This window comes from Dicentrarchus labrax, unplaced genomic scaffold (assembly GCF_905237075.1).
Source record: "Dicentrarchus labrax unplaced genomic scaffold, dlabrax2021, whole genome shotgun sequence".
NCBI classification, from domain to species: Eukaryota; Metazoa; Chordata; class Actinopteri; family Moronidae; genus Dicentrarchus; species Dicentrarchus labrax.
In genome coordinates, this window is record NW_026136708.1 from 25,416,496 (window position 1) to 25,439,305 (window position 22,810).

A 22,810-nucleotide genomic window follows, 5' to 3' on the forward strand; every position below is an offset into this window, starting at 1 on the left:
TACAGCCAGTAGTAAACCATAATGATTCTTATTTTCAGGTTATTATACACTAATGAAAACATACTTATGAATATTATTTATTACGTGATATATATTATCAATTTCTGCCAATAGATCCTCCTAAATGTTACAGACCAAACATGAAGCAAAATAAAAACTATGTCTCACTGAGGCTGTCTGAGGTTTTCTGAAAGATTTTTGAGCCTGAGAACAAGAAAAAGTGCTCTGATTAGAATGAGGAACTAAGACTGGAGACGTGATTTTAAGTCACTTATTTGATCATAGTGAAAGTCAAAACAGGCCTGGAAGAATCCTTGAATATGCTAATACAATTTTTTCTCATTACTGGAAACAAAAATCCAAAGTCTCACATTTCTCCAGTGCAGGTTAGTTTTTATGATATTTATTGTGCTTATTGTTACAGTTTTTTCTCATTGTAAGTTTTTAATTGTAGTGCACAATAAATTAACTAAAATCGGATCATTGTAAACTTGAACTGACATAAGCCTGATGAAATTAAGTTTATTTTTAAAAGGCATTTTGTGTATTTTTTTGAAAGTTGATTTTACTTTCACATTTGGTATCTCAAATGGAGTGAATACTCCTTAATAACTTTTCCCTGTAGCATATTGAATCAACACTGTGATAATAATTTAATTTACTTTAAGGCAAAACTTTATATAAACATATATATGTCTTACTCTCCAGCCATCGGAGCAGTAAACCACAACTGCCTCAAGTGAGAAGAAAAGTATTTTAAAATTAAAAGACTGAATCAGTAAATTTGAAAATTAATTTGATTTAATTAATACTGTTATTTTATGGTTGTTGGGTTATTTTGGGCTTTATTCCTTAATTCTACCAGAAATCAGATAAAACTGATATGGGGTTTAGTTTAACTTTTGACTGAAATAAATGCTGTTTTGCTGTTGTTCAGAAAGTCACTGCTGCAGTAATTATGAGCCTTCAGTGTGATAGTGTGTTTAAAATATTATTTACTTTAAATCTTTAACTGTTTTATTCTTCAGCTATGGGAGCTCAACAGGCCAAATGTGAAAGACCTCAACGTAAGATTGTTCGGCTTTTAAACACATAGTTTCATAATAACTGAATGTTTTCATTATCTTTTGTCTAATCTAAACATGTATCATGTATTTGTCAGTTCTCAGCAAACCATGGAGGAAAATAAACTGGGGGTGAGTATGTCTGCACCTTCAATACAACCCTTTTCAACATCTTTCACATAGTAGCATGTATATTAGTAGCAAATTCACTCTTTATTAATCTTTATAACTCAAAATATGTGCCCCATTCTAAAGTGCCTAAAGTCTTGCTAATAAGTAAGAAATACCTTAAACTGTGATAATTAAAATATTTCAACTCAAGTTGGCCAGTTGGAGTTTGTATTTAGAGATATGGACACTATTAACAGTTGTAAATTTGTGTTTTGACCATAATATTATGTGTTATTAAGGGAGAATGAGTATTCTTGCCTCTCAAAGCCATGCTGAGCAATGCATAATGCATGTACAACAACCTTACAATACTTCCAGTCAATACTTATTATCACGTTACTGTGTATATAGTTTTATTTTATTCTGTTTTATTACATTTTATATTATTCTTTGAATTTCATTGTCTTTTTCTTTGTGTGTAGCATGTAGGAACTACAAATGTTAATTTTGTTAAACAACTTTGTGTTGTACAATGATACATTTCCTTGAATATGGTCATGCAGAATATAGCATTAATATGTGCTTTATGATGACTAAGAGCCAATAGGCCACTTACACCTATCAGCTATAACATTCTGAGCACCGACAGGTGAATAACACTGATTATCTGGTTATCAGGGCTCCTGTCAGTGGGGGGGATATATCAGGCAGCAAGTGAACATTTTGTCCTCAGAGTTGACGTGTTAGAACATTGTGATGGACGACTGGGTCAGAGCATCTCCAAACCTGCAGCTCTTGTGGGGTGTTCCTGTCTGCAGAGGTCTAAGGAAGGAAAAGAACCGGAGACAGGGTCATGGGTGACCAAGGCTCATTGATGCACATGGGGAGTGAAGGCTGGCCTGTGTGGTCTGATCCAACAGACGAGCTACTGTAGCTCAAACTGCTGAAACAGTTAATACTGGTTCTGATAAACTTCTCAGCTGTCTGACATCCAAGCATCAAACACAAAATAGAAACTGTAAAGAGATTAAGATTAAATGTAAAGTCTTTAATATAAAGTTTATTTTCTCTGAGCAGAGACAAACAGAGTGCCCTGAAGTATGTACAGGAGTACAAACCTCATATTGAAGGCCAGCAGCTCAGGATTCTGCTTCATGGGCCAGTTGGAGTCCAGTTTCATCAACTCTGTTAACAATGTCTTACAACAAAGGATGTGTAACCTGGCTTTTGTGGATAACACCAGTGGTGATTCTTTCACACAAAAGGTATGAAGAACATCATAATAGAAAATCACATAGGGTTCCACGAGAACAGCATCATAAAGACACAGACAGACATTGTATGATACACGAGACACCCACAAAACTATTCAGCAAGTATTATTTAAGAAGCCAAGAATAAAAACTGTGCAAACTGTCGACTGTAGAGATTTGCTCACACATTTACAGAACTTTATATTTATATACAGATGTGTCTACACCTTTACAAATGTATGAACACACATATAATGACTGATATGCACATTTACAGATTTGTCTATACATTTGCAGATTCCTGTACACATGCAAATCTGATAATACACAGACGGATTAATATATATTTAAACATCTCTGACATTTGTAAATAGTTTTGCAACAATAACGTCCCCATACTAAATCCTGCATACTGAACCTTTGAACCAAAAACCATGCACTGTTCCTAAATCACAAAAACATGCAAGGAATTTTGCAAGAGTCGTTATTCTACTTCTGTTCTGGTGGTTAAGTTGACATCAAACAAATTCTGCTGCTTAGTTAGAAAGAAACTGATATAAAGTTCACCGTTGATAGAAAAATAAACCCTTTGGCACTGTACATTCTGTTTGTTGAGTGCAGTTATGTACAGAACTTACTGTCAACGTTGGCTACGACAGTTAACAACATATACTGCAGTTTTGTCTGTTTTTGCTCCACAGTTCACAACCTACAAATTCCAAAAAGGAAGCCCAGACTCCTTTTATCCTTTTGTCTTCAATGATATCTTGGGCCTGAGCGCAAGCAAAGGGGTCCTTGTGGGTGATGTGAAACTGGCTTTAAAGGGGCATGTGAAGAACGGTTACGTGGTACGAACTTTAATATTATTCACTTACTTTATTTAATGTTATTACTTTGAACTATATTTATTTCTTCACCTGTATTTAATATTGTTTTCCAGTTTAAATCTGAATCTAAGTTGTCAGAAGGTGATCAATTCTACAACAAAAACCCATCTTCCAATGACAAAGTGAATGTTGTAGTTTGTGTCGTTCCTGCCGACACAGCAGCTGTAGCAAAACAGGAAACTATTAAGAAGATTCGGGAAATCAGATTGGAAGCTCATAACCTGGGTGAGAGGAAAACATTTTTTAATCCTTTCCACATCCATGGATCAATCAATTATATCCTCACAGAGAACAGCAGCTGTGGTCTGTTTGTATGTCTGTCAGACTCAGTAGTTTGTTTTCTCCTGGCAGGGATTCCTCAAGTGGCTGTTCTCACCAAAATTGATAAGGTCTGTCCTGAACTCAGAGATGATTTAAAGCATGTTTACAAGACCAGTGCTTTGAAGCAAATGGTATGTTTTTATTTGGAATTTCGTGAGTTTGCACTGAGGTGGAGCCACGTGTTAAAAGCCTTTGTTCTAGGTTCAGATGTGAACTGAAATGTGATTTTTTTTTTAAACGTAGATGGAGCAGTTCAGTGTAGACACGGGCATTCCCATGAACTGCATCTTCCCTGTGAAGAACTACCACAAAGAAATCGATCTCAATAATGACACTGACTCACTGATCCTCAGCACCCTGAGACACCTTATCAACTTCAGAGAAGACTTCATCAACTTCAAGCGTCAGTCTGAACAGTCAGACACATATGCTTAAACACAAAAGAAAAAGATGGCAGAATACTTAATCAGCCTCAAAGAGGCCTTCAATTCATAATTAAAGTATTAATGTATAGTAAAGCCTTGGTCGCACTACATCACTTTCGGTCTAATCAGGAGTCTTGAAGTTGTTGTGGTTTTCACAATACATGACTGATCAGCAACAGGAGGTCAAACACTACAAGATCTACGTTTCATCAGGAGTCATTAATAACACCATTAATAACAAGCACATGATGTTTAATTAGGAAAGTAGTTTAAAAACAGGCACAAAGGGCAACCAAGATCTGATTATACACAGACGGATTAATATATATTTACACAACTCTCACATTTGTAAATAGTTTTGCAACAATAACGTCCCCATACTAAATCCTGCACACTGAACCTTTGAACCTGAAAACCCTGAACTGTTCCTAAATCACAAAAACAGGCAAGGAATTTTGCAAGACTCGTTATTTTACTTCTGTTCTGGTGGTTAAGTTGACATCAGACTATTTCTGCTTCTTAAGTAGCAAAAAACTGATATAAAGTTCACCATTGATGGACAATAAACCCTTTGGCACTGTACATTCTGTTTGTTGAGTGCAGTTATGTACAGAACTTAGTGTCAACGTTGGCTACTACAGTTAACAACATTAACTGCAGTTTTGTCTGTATTTGCTTCACAGTTCACAACCTACAAGATCCAAAAAGGAAGCCCAGACTCCTTTTATCCTTTTGTCTTCAATGACATCATGGACCTGAATGCAAGCAAAGGGGTCCTTGTGGATGATGTGAAACTGGCTTTAAAGGGGCATGTGAAGAACGGTTATGTGGTATGAACTTTATTGTTATTCACTAAATTTAATTAGTGTTAATACTTTGAATTATATGTATTTCTTTACCTGTATTTGACATTGTTTTCCAGTTTAAACCTAGAATCTAAATTTTCAGAAGGTGATCAACTCTACAACAAAAACCCATCTTCCAACGACAAAGTGCATGTTCTGGTTTATGTCGTTCCTGCCGACACAGCAATTGTAGCAAAACAGGAAACTATTAAGAAGATTCGGGAAATCAGATTGGAAGCTCATAACCTGAGTAGTTTAAAAACACGCACAAAGGGCAACGATTTACAGCATACTGCCATTAGAAACTGAGTATAGTTAGCTGGCACTTATTCTGATCAGACAGTGTTAGAAATCAATACACACATTATTAAACCATTAAACAGCTAAAGGGTGTCATATGTCCACAGTTTTCTGGTAAATTCTGTATCACTATAATCCATAAATGTAAACTGCATTCTATACAAACTTTACATTTTTTTGTCGCCTCGAGTGTTCAGTCTGTTGTAGCTGCGCTCTTTCAGTGAGAGAGGTCTGTGAGAATGAGAGGCGGACCATTTCAATAATTCAGATGAAGTGCTAGTTGGTGGATCAGATTCACACTGAATTGAACACCAACTTATAGCACTGTTAATTCACCATCCATTTTGTGTGTGTCTGTATCAGAGGAGGTTTTTTTTGGTTGTTACCAAATTACCCACTGATACACGGCTTCCTGTCCGGTGCTGAAGAGAGAGGATACCTGTGTCTGCTCTGACAGGCTGTAGCTTGTTGCATTGCTCCTCCACTAGTCTCTGACAAGTTTAACCTGCTAAATATTTTTCTGCCCTCTCCAAGACATTTGTTGTTATTTCCCAAAATAGTTGGTGAATAGAAAACAAGGGCTAAAATCACAGTGTGAACTGGGCTTAGGCAAGATTTTTCTTCATAAACATGTTGAGAGATCCAGCATGAAATATTGCTCCCTTTATTCCCCACTGAACTCTGACACACACAATGGTCAATAATCAAAATATGACAAAGGGACACAAAAGGATATCAATTAAATAGGAACTCTGTTTCCACCTCGGACAGTTAGTTTGTAGTCTTGCCACAGAAACTGCAGCCCACGCTTCACCTTAGCATCCTGTTCAACCAATTGTACCAACAGTGTGACCTATGGTGCACTATGCATCTCTTTATATAACACATACTGTGTTGGTTTCTACTTGGTAGAACAGACCAGTTGTGACTGACACCAAAGCCTTTTGTGTCTCATGCATAATCAAAAATAGTTATGGCTTGCTAAATAATAGGTTGTTAAAGGAACATTACAACATCACTATGTTTTACATTTGATGTAGAGGGTCAAACTTTGGGTGTGTATATATAAACTAGGCACAAAAAGTAAGGACATTTTTGTTTGGTAGATTATTTCTTTGTTATAACAATGCTTCTTGCCTTAAATGTCGCCAGGTGTATCTGCATCCGACCAATATGTGCCTGATGGTTGCCAGAACCGCACATTAAGAACAGACTGAATCCTCCCCCAAACAAAGTTTTAAGTTTGTGGGAGAGGGCAGGACATCATACATGGCTCTGATGATGAAGCGTAACCTGCTTGATTCCATGTGAGTTTCCTTGTCTCAACACCATCCCACCTCATCCAGCAACCTTCCTTGTCTCAGGATATGGCTGGCTGCTCCTGGCTGTTTCTTCTCGGCAGCGCACCTCCTCCTCTACCAGCTGTCAATGCTCAGTGTCATCGTCCAAGGCATTTGATGAGTTTCTCAAGGAAAGTTGGTATTGGCTCATTGTTGATGTAGAATTTTTCATTAGTGAGCCGGCCTTTCACAATGGAAATACTTGTGGGATTCGCTAGGTTTGATTTCCATCCATGCCCATTTGATGTTTTCCTCGAGGTTTGTTTTGTCTTAATGAGCTCCATTGCTATGGTGAATGCCAGGGGAGAGATGTTGCAATGCTGTCCTGTGTTTTGACACAGAACTTGACCAGCTTTGTGATGCTCTCTGGGTGTCTTGTGAGGCACCGAACCGAAGGCATTGGCAAGATCTAGGAAAACCACATGCAAATCTTTCTTTTCCTTCTTGGCAATTTGTATCTGGTGCCAGATGACATTTGCCTGTTCTAGGCATCCAGAGAAGCCCCGTGTCCCTGATTTCTGCACTGAGGTGTCAATGAAATTGTTGCTCTGCAGAAAAGCTGTGAGTTTTTGTGCCACAACACAGAAGAAGATCTTTATTTCCACATTCAGGAGGCTGGTCTGGTGGAATTTGCAGATGGTTCCAGCATTATTTACTTTGGGAATAAGAATCCCTCCTGCCCGTTGCCATGCCTCAGGAATGATTTCTTTTCCTCATGCCACCTTGCAGTAAGTCACCTCTGCTGGCGCTGACAAACTGTCAAGGCGACAACCATAACGCTAAACTTGAGGCTTCAAAATACTACTTCACAAACCAATGGGTGACGTCACAATAGGTTCACATGTGATTTGTGATCTGGAAAAAGTAATTCACGCTTTTGTTTCCTTCCATCATGATTATTGCAATTTACTGTTTACCACCCACTCACTGTTTATCACTCTATAGTTGGTCCAGATTGCAGCTGCAATACTTCTTACTAACACAAGTCGTAGGTCACACATCACTCTGGTACTGACCAATTTAAATTGATTATCCATCAAATTCATCAACTGATTTTAAGGCATGTAAGAAAACAGTAGTCCTATATCTCAGCATTCTGTGCACTGCTGTGAAGAAAACTAAATTAAATTAAATTAATTTAAAACTTCACATTATTATTTAACTTTGAAGACCTGAACACAAACTATATGGCTAGAAACTAATAAGCAGCATCGTTCTGCATTAGAAAACAAGAGCTTATAGAGCAATGGCCAAGGGTCAAGAAAAAAAAAGCCTATTAAGCCTGTATGATGGTTACATATTTTAAAAATACAAAGCACAACCATCCCGCCATCTGCCTAAAAAAACGCAAAGTCAGTTGATAGCTTCAAGAAGCTGCTAAAATCTCATCTGTTTCGTAAGCACTTTATCCTGTAATGTGTTGTTTTTATTGCTTTTCATACTGTTATTTACTCTTTTACCTTTGAATGTTTGTAGTTTTATTGTTTTAATGTTATTTCTTGTTTTAAATTCTGAGTTTAGTTTTTAATGTTGTATATTGTTATTCCTGTTTTATCTGTCTAATGTTTGCATTGTACAGCAGTTTCTAATTCTGAGATTGAAAGCCTCTTTTTATTTATTACTATTCAGTAGCGGCAAAAAATCAAAACACTACTTCTTCAAATTCTTATTTTCAGGTTATTATGTTTTATTTCCACTAATAAAAACATACCTATGAATATCATTTATTAAATTGTATAATAGATTAGACTATTAGATATTATCAGTTTCTGCCAATAGAGCCTCCTAAATGTTACAGACTGGACCTTTAAGATTAGCGGGGCTGTCTTTCACAATAAACATACCAAACATAATGGAAAATAAAAACTGTCACCCTGTGAGGCTGTCAGAGTTCCATGAGAAAGTTTCGATCTTCAAACAGCCTGAGAAGAAGAAAATGTGTTCTGTGGTCCGAGGAGACTGAGGAACTGAGACTGGAGACATGATCTTAAGTCACATATTTGATCAAAGTGGAAGTTGAAACAGGACTGGAAGAATCCTTGAATATGCTAATTACTGGAGACAATATAATCCAAAGTCTCGCTTTCTGCCTGTCACATTTCTCCAGTGCAGCAACACAGGTAAGTTTGATATTTATTGTGCTTGTTGTTACAGTTTATTTAAACTTTTAATTTTGAAGAATAAGTAAACCATTGTAATCTGGAACTGACATAAGCCTGCTGAAATGAATTTTACTTTTAAAAGGTATTTTGTGTATTTTTGTGTTTAGTTGATTTTAGTTGATCATATAAATAACTTTACACTGTTGTAACATATTGAAATAGCTTAAATATCAGAGCAGCAAACCAAAGCTGTTTCAGGGGATATAAGTTGTAAAAAAAATATAATAATAATTATTTTATTTTTTTAGTTTCATTAAACACTGTGGTTTATGTTTTTTTTTTTAATAAAGTGGGATTTTATATGTCTATTCTACCAAATATATATGGTACTATATATGGTTACTATATATGTAAATGTTTTCTTCTTCAGCCATGGGAGCTCAGCAGTCCAAGTCTAATGAACCCCAACCTCAAAGTAAGATTTTAAACAATTTCTAAACAGTTTTTACTCATGGACAATTACAGTCTGTTGCATAATAATTGTATGTTTTATTATCTTTTGTCTCATCTGAACATGTATCCTGTAATTGTCAGTTCTCAGCAAACCATGGAGAGAAATAGACTGGAAGTGAGTATGTCTGCACATTCAATACAACCATGTATATTAGTAGTATAGTGGCTCTTTATTAGTCAAGTTGAAAGGTTAAAACAAGCATATTCTGAGTTAGAAAATATTTAATTTAGAGTTATTTGGAGACTATTCAAAATTGAAGTTTTTTGTTTTTACCACTGATAGATCCTTTATTGCCTTTTTATAGGCCAGTGATTCCTTAGCTACTACAAACTTCCATAACTACTAAATGAGCAGTAATTAGGAGGGTTTTGGGGGGAAACTCCATATTCTAAAACTAGTTAGACTATTCTAGTTTTTGCTAATCAGCAACTAGTTAAGGGTGAATATGTGCACCTTAATAGAAAATGCTGTGACACACTTTTCTCTTTTGGAAATGTGATAAACTTCTCAGTTCATCATTCATCAGACATCTGGGTATCAAACACAGAATGGATACTAAATTTAAAGTCTGTAATATAAAGTTTCCTTTTTGTAGCAGTGACAAGCACAGTGCCCTGAAGTATGTACAGGACTACAAACCGCATATTGAAGGCCAGCAGGTCAGGATTCTGCTTCATGGGCCGCCTGGAGCTGGAAAGTCCAGTTTCATCAACTCTGTTAACAGTGTCTTACAACAAAGGATGTGTGCCCTGGCTTTAGTGGATAACACCAGTGATGATTCTTTCACCCACAAGGTACGTATATGCAGGTTCCATGAGAACAGCAGCATAAAGACAGATAGACAAATAGACAAATTATTATTTAGGAAATCAAGTCTAAAATGTGCAACAGTCCTAAATGTGCAAACTGAGAGAAAAAAAGAGAGTTCCGCCTGAGTTGTAACTGAATTGTCTGTATTTCCAGCCCTTGGAGCAAAAGCCACTAATATATATGTCTGCATTCACAGATTTGTCTACACATTTACCGATTTCTAGATAGATAGATTCTTTATTGTCCTTTTCAGGAAATGTGTTGCCACAGTCTGTACATAAACGTATACACACAACATTACCACAGGATAGACATCTAAACACAGCACAGGTATTTACACATAAGGGCTACCAGGGAGTTTTGTTTTTGAGTTTTGAGTAATGCTAGTCACAGATCACTGGCCTGTAAATGAGTTTGCTGAGGCTATGGCCGAAGTTTCGTCCCTTCTGCCACAGCACACTCGTTTACAGGCCAGTGATCTTTATCTGGGGCCAGATGGGAGCAGTGTTAAAAATTGATTGAGGGAGTGCTATGATGCGTTTGATGGCTTTGCTGTTGTGGTTTATCTACACATTTAAAGACTTCTCTGCATGTTTACTGAATAAGAGTTATTACTGTAGTTTTGATCTTTTCATTATTTTTTTATGATTTCGTTTTCAGTGTTTGTTTTCAATTCTGTTTAATTAGTTTCCAGACTGTCTGTCTGACTATCTTTTGGGTTCTGCAGAGGCACCACACCAATATCACTGACACTCTCTGACACAGCCTCATACCTAAACAACACAATAGGTCATTTGTTAACAACCCCTAAAACAACATATATAACTGTTGGAGAGTATCAGCCACTGGCAAACCGGACCACTGTTTTCCTTTTAGAAAGAGATTGTGGTTTGGGTTAAAATAAGTACATTACTTCTGTTTGTTGAGTGCAGTTATGTACAGAAGTTACTGTCAATGTTGGCTACAACGATTCATGATGTAAACTGCAGTTTTGTCTGTATTTGCTCCACAGTTCACAACCTACAGTATCCAAAAAGGAAGCCCAGACTCCTTTTATCCTTTTGTCTTCAATGACATTAAGGGCCTGGATATAAGCAAAGGGGTCCGTGTGGACGATGTGAAACTGGCTTTAAAGGGGCATGTGAAGAACGGTTATGTGGTGCGAACTTTAATATTATTCACTTCACACTTTAGTGTTATTACTTTTAATTATATTTATTTCTTCACCTGTATTTGATATTGTTTTCCAGTTCAATTCTGCATCTAAGTTGTCAGAAGGTGATCAATTCTACAACAAAAACCCATCTTCCAACGACAAAGTGCATGTTCTGGTTTGTGTCGTTCCTGCCGACACAGTAGATGCAGCAAAAGACGAAATTGTGAGGAAGATTCGGAAAATCAGATTGGAAGCCCGTGACCTGGGTGAGAGGAAGACATTTTTTAACCCATCCCACATCCATTGATCAATCAAATATATCCTCACAGAGAACAGCAGCTGTGGTCTGTTTGTATGTCTGTCAGACTCAGTAGTTTTGTGTTCTCCTGGCAGGGATTCCTCAAGTGGCTGTTATCACGAAAATTGATAAGGTCTGTCCTGAAATCAGAGATGATTTAAAGAATGTTTACAAGATCAGAGCTCTGAAGGAAAAGGTATGTTTTCATTTGTAATTTCCTGAGTTTTCACAGATGTGGAGCCACATTTTGAATATAATTAAAGCCTTTGTTCCTGGTTAAGATGTGAACTGAAATGTGATTTTTTTTTTTTTTACTGCAGATGGAGCAGTTCAGTGTAGATGTGGGTATTCCGATGAACTGCATCTTCCCTGTGAAGAACTACCATGAGAAAATCAAACTCAATAATGACACTGACTTACTGATCCTCAGCACCCTGAGACACCTTATCGACTACGGAGAAGACTTCATCAACTTCAAGCGTCAGTCAGAACAGTCAGACACATATGCTTAAACACAAAAAGATGGCAGAATTTTGCAATTGGGGATTCACTCTTTGCTGATTTGGTTGCTTGATTTTTATTCGAATTTGCTGTATAAACATCTCAATCCAGTAACTGTCAGTTTTGGTAACATGTTTGTTAAATTATGCAAAACATCTAAAATGTCCTGAATTTAATGGATTAATGCAGCCATAAAAACAGTGTGAATGTTTCACTCAATGTGAGCATCATATACCTGATAAAATAAAAGTTGAATAAATGAAAAATAAAAAGCTACAATCATTCTGTTCTATATTCATATCTATTTTCATTAACTTGAAGGGTTAAAACAACTTAATTAAGGTTTTAATAACGTAAGTAGGTTTACATTTCAAAGTCAGTTTCCAACTCAAATCAAATGATAAATGGACTCCACTTATACACAGTATATAGAAACTTTCTAGTCTTCCGACCAATCAAAGCGCTTTGACACTACATGCCACATTCACCCATTCATACAGTGATGGATGACATTATAAACAGAAACTAGCATCAGGAGCAATTTGGGTTCAGTATCTTGCTCAAGGACACTTTGACATGCAGCAGGAGGAGTCGGGGATCGAACCGGCAAACTTCTGATAAGTAACGGTAGAGCGGGTCGTCTTTTTTCTGAGCTACAGCCACTCAAGTGCTACTGTACCACACATTCAGCTTTGTCAAGTCAAGAAACATCCTCAATTACCTCATTAATTAAATATGTTAATGAACTGTATTTTTATTTAATATAAACAATATATATAATGTATTAATATTAAGTATAAGCTATATTAAATTATTATTACATTAAAGTCAACAGTGAACCAGAATTAGACAGTGAAAATGGTCCATAGACCTTTCACTACAGCTTCAATGTCTATATGTGTAGAACTGTGGTTCCCAAACCCCACTAGTGATCGCCAAAGCTACACACGAGGCCTTTCGAGGTTCCTTAATTAGTCGATTTAAGTGTATTTCCTATGATTGTTATGTGGATGATGCACAGCTGTACTTCTCCTTACATTCAGACACCATTGGTAAACTGCCTTACATATAACTGGATATCAGACAACTTCCTCCAACTTAACCCTGACAAAACAGATGTCCTTATCATAGCGAGAGGATTTCTGGAAAAGTTCAGCAGTGTACTGATCCCACTGACAGTGTATATGAGCTTCTGTGGGTCTGTTAAGTGAAGCCAACGTAAGTATCTTAAACCTGCGTTATATGTAAAGGCCAGCAGGGGGCAGCTCTGGACTGTAATAATAACTGATAGCATGCAGTCTCAGTAAACAGTTTCCTGATGGGTTTATGGTCTCTGGTTTCAGTCTTCTTCCATACAGCATGATGTTCATTTAGTAACTGATGGTCCCATTTAGAGTAAAACAGACCATAAAGCAGCGTATGCTTTAGGGCGGGGCTACCTTGTGATTGACAGCTCATTCTCAGTGAGTCCGTCCAGCTCAACCAAACTCAGATCAAACTGTCAAACAGTGCTGATCAGATATGGATCCAGATTCTGTTGTTGACTATTTCTCTCCTAAAATCTGTTCACAAACACATTTTACTGTTTATCTGGAATACCAGATCCTGAGCCGCCATTGTTTCCTGCTACAGACTAGTTGAAACTCAGACAAACCGCCATGGCGACGACCAAAACGCCAAACTTGAGGCTTCAAAACGATTCTCTACAAACCAATGGGTGTCATCATGATAAGTTTACACTTGATTGGTCTCTTAGCAGCTTTGTAGTCCAAACTTGTTTCTTCCACTAAAGAAACATTGCTGAAATCAAAGGCATATTTTCCTTTAAAGATCAAGAAAGAGTTATTCACACTTTTGTTTCCTCCCAGCATGATAACTGCCGATAGTCTTAAGAAGCTGCTAAAAACCCACCTGTTTCGTAAGCACTTTATCCTATTGTGTAGTTTTTATTGCTTTTCATACTGTTATTGACTGTTATACCTTTCAATGTTTGTAGTTTTGTTTTCATATTATTTCTTAAACTTTGAATGCTTGTAGGTTTTATTTTCTTTTATTGTTATTCCTGTTTCCTAATCTCTCGATTCTTTAAGGGGTGCTAGAAAACTTTAAATATATACGCAGTAGGCCTATATCTCAGCATTTGGTTTACTTCTGTGAAGAAAAGCAAATATAAAGTAAAGTAGATTGTCTAATAGAACAATGGCCAAATGTCAGGGACAAGAAAACACAGAATTTGTCAAAAAAGAAAGGCTCTTATTTATTATTATTCTTCAGTGGATGTGAAACTCAAAAACTGCCCTTTATAACACATAATACTCACATCACTTAAATACGTCAATAAATGCGTTATACATAATCTTATGTAACGATACATAAAACTAAAGGTGTTAATAGTGTCCAAATAACTCTAAATTAAGTCGTCAAGTCATCAACTATGTTGACAGCATCTTACAAGAAAAGATGTGTGGCAAGGCTTGGGCGGGCTGCTGCAGCAACCTCACTAACTTCCTGTTCATTAACCAGAACCCCATTGGCAGAGCAGTAAATGGTCATATGTTGATGCATACAGAGCAAACCACATTAAGATCCTAATCCATGTGCAACAACTTCTTTATTTATTATCAGTAAGCACATTTCATTTCATTGGTTGACATTATCTCTCTGGAACTCTCTACAGCTCAAATCAATGATAAATAGTCGGTGCCCTGTCCGAGGCCCTTGAAAAAGTGAAAGTGAAACTGAGTTGAGTGTTGTGAGGTGGTAGGTGATGGCTATCGGTACAGTACACACAGATGTTGGTATCATTCCCCAGGATGTGGTCTGCATGGTTTGTTTTGTCGCAGCTCTTTTGCTCCTCAGTGACTAATATCTCTCTTACTTCTTTTATTTGTTAATTGAAGTATTTTTAAGTGTATGTATGCAGTATGCAGTGTGCGTATATATTTTTTGCCCATGTGCCATTTAGGGTTTTGGGGGGGAAATCTGTTTTTTACAAGGAAGGATGAGTGGTAAGGCTTGAATGGATAACACCAGTCATGAATCTTTCACCCAGAAGGTGTGAGGAACATCACAACAACAACAAAAACTATTTCCAAAAACGGTTTCCACGAGAACATCAGCATAAAGACACAGACAGACATTGCACGGAACAATTATTATTTAGAAAGCCTAAAATGTGCAAACTGATAAGACCAACAGTAGACAGGAAGCACTGACTGCTGCAGCTTGTTAAACAGAAATTACTTGCAGCGATCTTTTACATGCAGCCCTTTGGAAATGCTGTAAACCGTCAAATGTACACACATACAGCCTATTAATGATTGAATCTGTTTTTGTGGTTGATAAATACTTGCACAGAAATTTATGTTTTGTTCATTCACAATAAACATAAAAAATATAATAGAAAAGAATAACACTGAGGCTGTCTGAGGTCACATAAGAAACAACACGTGATCTTCAGTCTCATATTTGTCCAAAGTGAAAGTCGAAACAGGATTGGAAGACTCATTGAATATGCTAATTACTGGAGAGTATAATCTAAAGTCTCACTTTCTGCCTGTCACATTGCTCCAGTGCAGCAACACAGGTAAGTCTGTTGTGCTTGTTGTTACTATTTACTCTCATTTTAAGTTTTTAATTTTAGTGCAGAAAATAAAAAATTAAATAAAATAACTAAAATCTGATCATTGTAACATAGACATTAACATGAAGATGATGGAGTTTATTTTAAAAAAGAGTTTTATCTATTTTTCAGTCAGTTTCATTGATTCTAGAGCCTGTTTACAGCTGGTGGACATATTTGACCACAATGTGAACATAAGCCTACAGGCTCCGACTGCAGCTTTATTATTCCTTTTTATACATTTTCACATATAAAGCTGTTTATACTGAGGCTTGACTATAGTTGTATTACACTCTCACTGTTGTTAGGCACACTGTCCAGCTGTTAGTGAGACAGATTCAACTTAATGGTACTGTTATTTGCTGTTGATGTTGAGCAGCCATTTTGTCGTTGACTGCTGCAGTCACTTTGATTTTTATTTACTGTTTATGTAACTGTTTTATTCTTCAGCCATGGGACCTAAACAATCCAAATCTGATCAACCTCAACGTAAGATTGATTTTTTTTTACTTATAGAAAATTACAGTTTGTTGCATGATGACTGTATGTTTTCATTATCTTTGGTCTCATCTGAACACATATCCTGTATTTGTCAGTTCTCAGCGAACCATGGAGGAAAATAAACTGGCAGTGAGTCTGCACCTTCAATACAACCTTTTTCAACATCTTTCACATAGTAACATGCATATTAGTAGGATATTGACTCTTTATTATTCATGGTAAAGCACTTATTAATGCTTTATTCTGCTTGACCATATTCTACAACGACTAGGCCAAGAGTTTTCCCTCAATAACTTTCTAATTGTTGCTTATTTATAATAAGTAAGGAAGTTGTTGTACATCAATTATAATCTTCCTGTGCTTCCCTCAGTATAGGTTTTATAAAGGTGGTAATACCACAAGAATAGTCTCTTATTAACTACGTCTTTTCTTACGTAACAAAAAACAAAACTACAGGTGTTAATGTCCTAATAACTATAAATTAAGTCTTTATAACTCAGAATATGTTTCCAATAGGGATGCTCCATATTGGCTTTTTTTGCCGATATCTGATATTCCGATATTGTTGAACTACCGATATCCCCTGATACCGATATCTGCAGGCTTTTTACACCAAAACTGTAACAACATAACACATCTCCTATTGTGGAATTAACACATTATGCCTAATTTTATTGTGATGCCCATCTGGATGCATACATAAATGCAACATGGCTTTCCAAATGTAAACACTGTCTGTGCAAAATAAGAGAACAACTTCAACTTTCATTGTATTAATACTGAAAAGAGCACTAACGCTAATCGCTAGCTAAGCACTAGCTTTGGTTAATGTGTTTAATTGTATTATGCACCTGAAGGAGTGCTAATGTAAATTCTGAGCCAATTGTTAGTTTGGTTAAGGAACAGCTCAGAGCAGGGTAAAATATTTAAGGTGCATTGCACTTTTATTTTGTGTTAATATTAAAATCATTCAGCTTTAAATTGTTTGCTTGTTAGCCACAGTCAGCAACCAACCAGTCTAGTGGTTGTTGTTGTTGTTATACGTCATCTAGCGCGCGCCTGTAAACGTCCCATGCTGCGTTCAGGCAGGCTCGGAAATGCTGAAGCCTCCAGAACATACATCGGTTATAAAACCCCGATACCGATAATTCCCGATATTACATTTTTTGTGAATATCGGTCGATAATATCGGACATCCCTAATTTCCAATGTTCCAATTCTAAAGTGAGATCTTGCTCATAACTAAGAAAGACCTTAAAGTGTGGTCATTTTAATGTTTTTTTAAATATTTAAAATAAAAACAAGTAATATGTTTGTTGAGTTAGAAGAGACTTTAAGAATGTATTGTTATTTGGACACTATTAATGGATGTAATTCTTTGACCATAATATTAAGTGTTATTAAAGGGAATAACTATTATTTATTAACATGCTGAGCAAAGCACATTCAGATCGTAATTCATGTACAACAAATTCATTACTTACTATCAATGAGCAGTAATTAGGAGGTTACTGAGGGAAAACACTTCCTCAACACATTACATAATATGGTCATGCAGAATAAGGCATTACTAAGTACTTTATAATGAATAAAGAGCCAGAATGATACTAATATGCATGCTAATAAGCAGTTAGTAAAGGGTGAATTTGTGCAGCTTAACAGAATTTTATTTCTTTACTTATTTTTCTCTTTTGAAAATGTCATGATTAACTTAAAGATTAAGATTTAATATAAAGTCTGTAATATAAAGTGTCCTTCTCTGAGCAGAGACAAGCAGAGTGCCCTGAAGTATGTACAGGACTACAAACCTCATATTGAAGGCCAGCAGCTCAGGATTCTGCTTCATGGGCCGCCTGGAGCTGGAAAATCTAGTTTCATCAACTCTGTTAAGAGTGTCTTACGACAAAGGATGTGTAACCTGGCTTTGGTGGATAACACCAGTGGTGATTCTTTCACCCAAAAGGTATGAAGAACATCATAATATTAAAAAGAATCAGCATAAAGACAATGCCATTGCACGATACACAAGACAACCAGAGAACAATTCAGCAAACTGATCCGACCAACAGTAGACAGGAAGCATTAACCACTGCAGCAGCTTCACTGACTTCCTGTTTATTAAAGGTTGACTGTGTAACGTTTACAGGGTTCCCACTTATCCTGGAAAACCTGGAGATTTAGAGACTAGCTTTTTAGTCATAGAAACACCTGGAATTGGATTAAGCAAGTTGAGCGAGCACTCGACGGAAAGTATTGGGTACAAATAAACTTTTTACAAACAAAATTGTCAAATGAGTAAAATGTGTCTGTAGTTTTACCAAAAACATTAGTCTGGAGCTGAATTCTGAGGTTATTCTGTAATTAGTTTATTCATAAATATATTAGCAACATCTGATCAACCGATATTAACTTCAGCCTTAAATGAACAACTTCAGGTGTGCCCCGCCCACTTTCAGTATAACCACTGTAGCTTTAAGCCCCGCCCATCATGAATTCAGATCCTTTAGTTGGTTGAACAGACACAGATGTTGTACTCGCTCACTCCTACTGGTAACAATAATCAACATGTGGTTAAAGGAGACTTGTTATACTTTAGTTTTATATATATAATGTTAAAATGTCGTATTCTGATGTTAAACCTGTCAAATAAGGAGGTAAACATATGTAAAAGTAATCTCTGTGAGCAAAAAGCTCAGAATTCAAACTCTTCTGAATGCAACGTCTCTAACGTCCTTTTGATGGTTAACTGCTCCAGGCAAAGTTATCAGTGAGGGCTGACTCTTGAAGTTTTTGTCTTACAAAAAGCACTTTTTAGTTGGGAAGGAAAGTTACATATTTTCTGGTGTCCCTCCGATGTCGTGCAGCTTCTCTGCCTCAACTCTCTGGGATTTACAGAGTTTACTGATGGACATTTCCTTGTATCTATAAACTAACTGCTAACGGCTGCTAACGGACTGGGAGTTTGGGGCACCGGTGGTCCAAAGCTCCTGTACTAGAGTTGTAATGTTAAACACCGACACTTCCCCGGGTGCTCTGAGCTCCCAGTCTAGGCCGAATAACCTAATAGGACGGCTAAGTTAGCTCCACAGCTAACAAGCTAAAAGCAGCTGCAGTTAGTGGCTCAAGTAGCTATCTATGAATGAATCAAACTCAGCTTAAAGAGACAACTTGTTCCAGACGTAGAATGAATTGATGGGCCTGCTTAAAGTTTAAGATAAATAAGGACGGTTTTGAAGAGTGAATTGTGCAAAGCTACTCTAGTGGAGTCTCAGACTAACAATATAGAGCTGGAAATGTGCATCATAGGTCCATTTTAAAGCATAACTAAACCCCAAAAGCACTTGGATTTTGCTATTGGCTGATCTGGAGTCAGATGTTGTATGACAGCAGGTTTTGTCACCAACCAACCCCTGCTCCTATAAAACCAATGTCTCCACTCTGCAGATTGTGGCCTGCTACATAGCGGTAGCCTGACACTCTTCCACAGACACCTGAGAGTTAGCGTCTCTGAGCCGCTAGCTTAGCTAACGTTACAACACAGGTGAATGTGCTTCTAGTGACTATAAAAGCTCCAGCAGACTCTCAGTGTTTGCAGCGTAGACACAAAGAGTCTGTTCTGGTTAGCTCTGTTAGCTCTGACTACCAGCAGCTGTACTGTACTGCTGCATGGTGGGAGGAAGCTACCAGAATTTTAGGGTTTAGTTACACTTTAATGTGTAGGCAGCAAAACTACTTATTTAGGTTTAAATAAATACATTACTTCTGTTTGTTACAGTTCACAACCTACAAGATCCAAAAAGGAAACCCAGACTCCTTTTATCCTTTTGTCTTCAATGACATTATGGGCCTGGATGCAAGCAGCGAGGTCCTTGTGGACGATGTGAAACTGGCTTTAAAGGGGCATGTGAAGAACGGTTATGTGGTACGAACTTTAATATTATTCACTAACTTTAATTAATGTTATTACTTTGAATTACATTTATTTCTTCACCTGTATTTGATATTGTTTTCCAGTTCAATCCTAGAGCTAAGTTGTCAGAAGGTGATCAATTCTACAACAAAAACCCATCTTCCAACGACAAAGTGCATGTTCTGGTTTGTGTCGTTCCTGCCGACACAGCAACTGTAGCACAAGACGAAACTATGAAGAGGCTTCGGGAAATCAGATTGGAAGCCCGTGACCTTGGTGAGAGGAAGACATTTTCTAATCCTTCCACATCCATGGATCAATCAAATACGTCCTCACAGAGAACAGCAGCTGTGGTCTGTTTGTATGTCTGTCAGACTCAGTAGTTTTGTGTTCTCCTGGCAGGGATTCCTCAAGTGGCCATCATCACCAAAATTGATAAGGTCTGTCCTGAACTCAGAGATGATTTAAAGAATGTTTACAAGACCAAGGCTCTGAAGCAAAAGGTCTGTTTCATTTTTTGTACGATCAATTTAAGCTTTTGTTCTTGGTTAAGATTCGAACTGAAATATGATTCTTTTTACCGCAGATGGAGCAGTTCAGTGTAGACATGGGTATTCCAATGAACTGCATCTTCCCTGTGAAGAACTACCACGAAGAAATCGATCTCAATGATGACACTGACTTAATGATCCTCAGCACCCTGAAATACCTTATCAACTTCGGAGAAGACTTCATCAACTTCAAGCATCAGTCCGAACAGTCAGACACATATGCTTAAACACAAAAAGAAAATGGCCGAGGACTATTCAGGATTTACTTTTCCCTGATTTGCTTGCTTGATTTTTATTTGAATTTGCTTTGAAAATATCTTAATCTCACTCTCTAGCTTTGGGCAAATGTGTGTTAAATGATGCAAAACAACTTGAATATCTGACTAAATACATTAATGGATTATTACAGCCATAAAAACATACAGTCTTGGATTTAAACATTTCAGTCAATGTAAACATAATATGTCTTCAATAAAAACTATTTTGATTATTTACTATTCATTTTTATTCATTACATTTTAAGGTTAAGATGTCATATTTGCAGGCAATCAGAAGTCCTGCCACCACATCTTACAGATTATGGGGCACTCCATCTATGTATGTTTCTTAATGACTCAAATTACATCACTAATTAAATATTTTATTTAACTGGATTTTGCGCACTCAGTCTTTACTGCTTTGATTTTGACCACTTTTCTTGTTTTATAGTGAATTAAATAAAGTGTTCATACTTTATAAATATAGCTGAGCCTTTCGATCTCAGACCTCTTACCACAGACTGCAGCTCATACTTGCCCTCAACATCTTTTCCTGTGATGCAATATGAGTCTCTTTGTGCAAAACATCCTGTGTTGGTTTCAGAAAGCAATAAAACTTTTAAATTTTAAAACCAATTAATTTTTTGTTGAAATGCTCTGAACGATTCAGAACTTGGTGCACAAACCAGAATGGAGCCGATTCCCTGTTGGTGGAAAAGGCAGAGAATTTTTAGTTCTGGTTCTTGAACCAGTTTTGTTTCTTGCGAACTAGCCTGCGTTTCCAGCAGGTTTGAGCTGAACCATTGTAATTGGATGCATCATCAACAGAGGGCGCTGCACAGTCTGTAGAATATGACACATCCTTTGGGTTCAAAATTAATTTAGTTTTAGTCGAAATTTTCCCTCGAACAGAATGGAACAGAGCCGGTTCCCTGTTGGTGGAAAAATTCGATCAGTGTCATTGCTTTTATGTTTGGCTGTTTGATTTCAAATACTTCATGTCCTTTTGTAAAAAAGCCGACCTGTGTGACTTTCTAAATACTTTCTGATTCTTAAAGTCCAGGTAAAATGAAAAATGTTACTTTTATTGTATTTTTATGTTGTTCCCCTATTTAACAATGTATGCCAAACATTAAGTAATTACACACCTCTAGTGATCACAGCTAGTTTTTCCACCAAACCCAAAGTTTACTTGTATTTAGCGGGTGTTCATTTGGGACCCTGTGTGTAGGTGACAGAAAATAATTGAAAACGATGCAAAAGACAATTTACATACATCCAAACCATTTATTTAAGGCTCAACAATGAGGTGAATTCATTTGCGGTGTTCAACAACTCACTCAGTGAAACAATTTAGGTGAAGCGGTTTGAGAACATCGTCTTAAATACATTTTGAATCAACAGTTACGTGTAAAACCAAAAAGCGAAGATCTCAGAAAACAACCAAATAATGTAGAACAGTGTTTCTCATGTATTACTAAGCCTGAGCCAGACCACCAGTTTCACTCTGAACTGAAAACTTTTTTACACTTTCTATAAGAACATTAAAGATCTGTAAATAAAAACAGAAATAAATAATCATGTGGCTTCACATCAGCTGAACAGACCTATTTTGTCTTTCCACAGTTTTGAACTGTTTCCCTCCTGGGGGGTCGCCAAAGCTTCACAGGGCGCTGTGAGGCCTTAACAGGGGTAAGAACACTTTAAATATATACACACTAGACCTTTATCTCAGTATTTCAAGTTTAGATTATAATAAAGTTATATTAGAACAATGGCCAAATACCAGGCAGAAGAAAACACTGACTATGTAAAAAAGAAATGTTCTATTATGACTCTGTGATTGTTAAAATATATATAATACAGACAGAACTGTATAAAAGGTTTCTAAAATTAGATAAAAACTCATCTGCAACATTCACAGTTTAATGATATATTTGATATGAAAAGAAATATAAATGTATTATTTAAACTCAACACTTCCTGTATCTGTGTGGGAAACACTGCTGCTGGATTCAAATGTCTCAGTGAGCTTCATTTAC

General features: G+C 36.7%; 1 protein-coding gene and 1 pseudogene across 1 annotated transcript; both read left to right on the top strand.

The window, feature by feature from the left end:
- The first annotated feature begins 692 nt into the window (after positions 1–692).
- Positions 693–4,071, top strand: LOC127367966 (interferon-induced protein 44-like; annotated as a pseudogene).
- A 4,584-nt stretch (positions 4,072–8,655) lies between these two features.
- LOC127368232 (interferon-induced protein 44-like) lies at positions 8,656–21,001 on the top strand. The gene is made up of 8 exons (XM_051408823.1): positions 8,656–8,666; positions 16,000–16,038; positions 16,146–16,179; positions 17,818–18,013; positions 19,826–19,972; positions 20,065–20,236; positions 20,363–20,463; positions 20,547–21,001. The coding sequence occupies exons 2-8, from the start codon at positions 16,002–16,004 to the stop codon at positions 20,736–20,738; spliced, it is 879 nt and encodes a 292-aa protein (XP_051264783.1). The 5' UTR covers positions 8,656–8,666; positions 16,000–16,001; the 3' UTR covers positions 20,739–21,001.
- Positions 21,002–22,810: the final 1,809 nt, after the last annotated feature.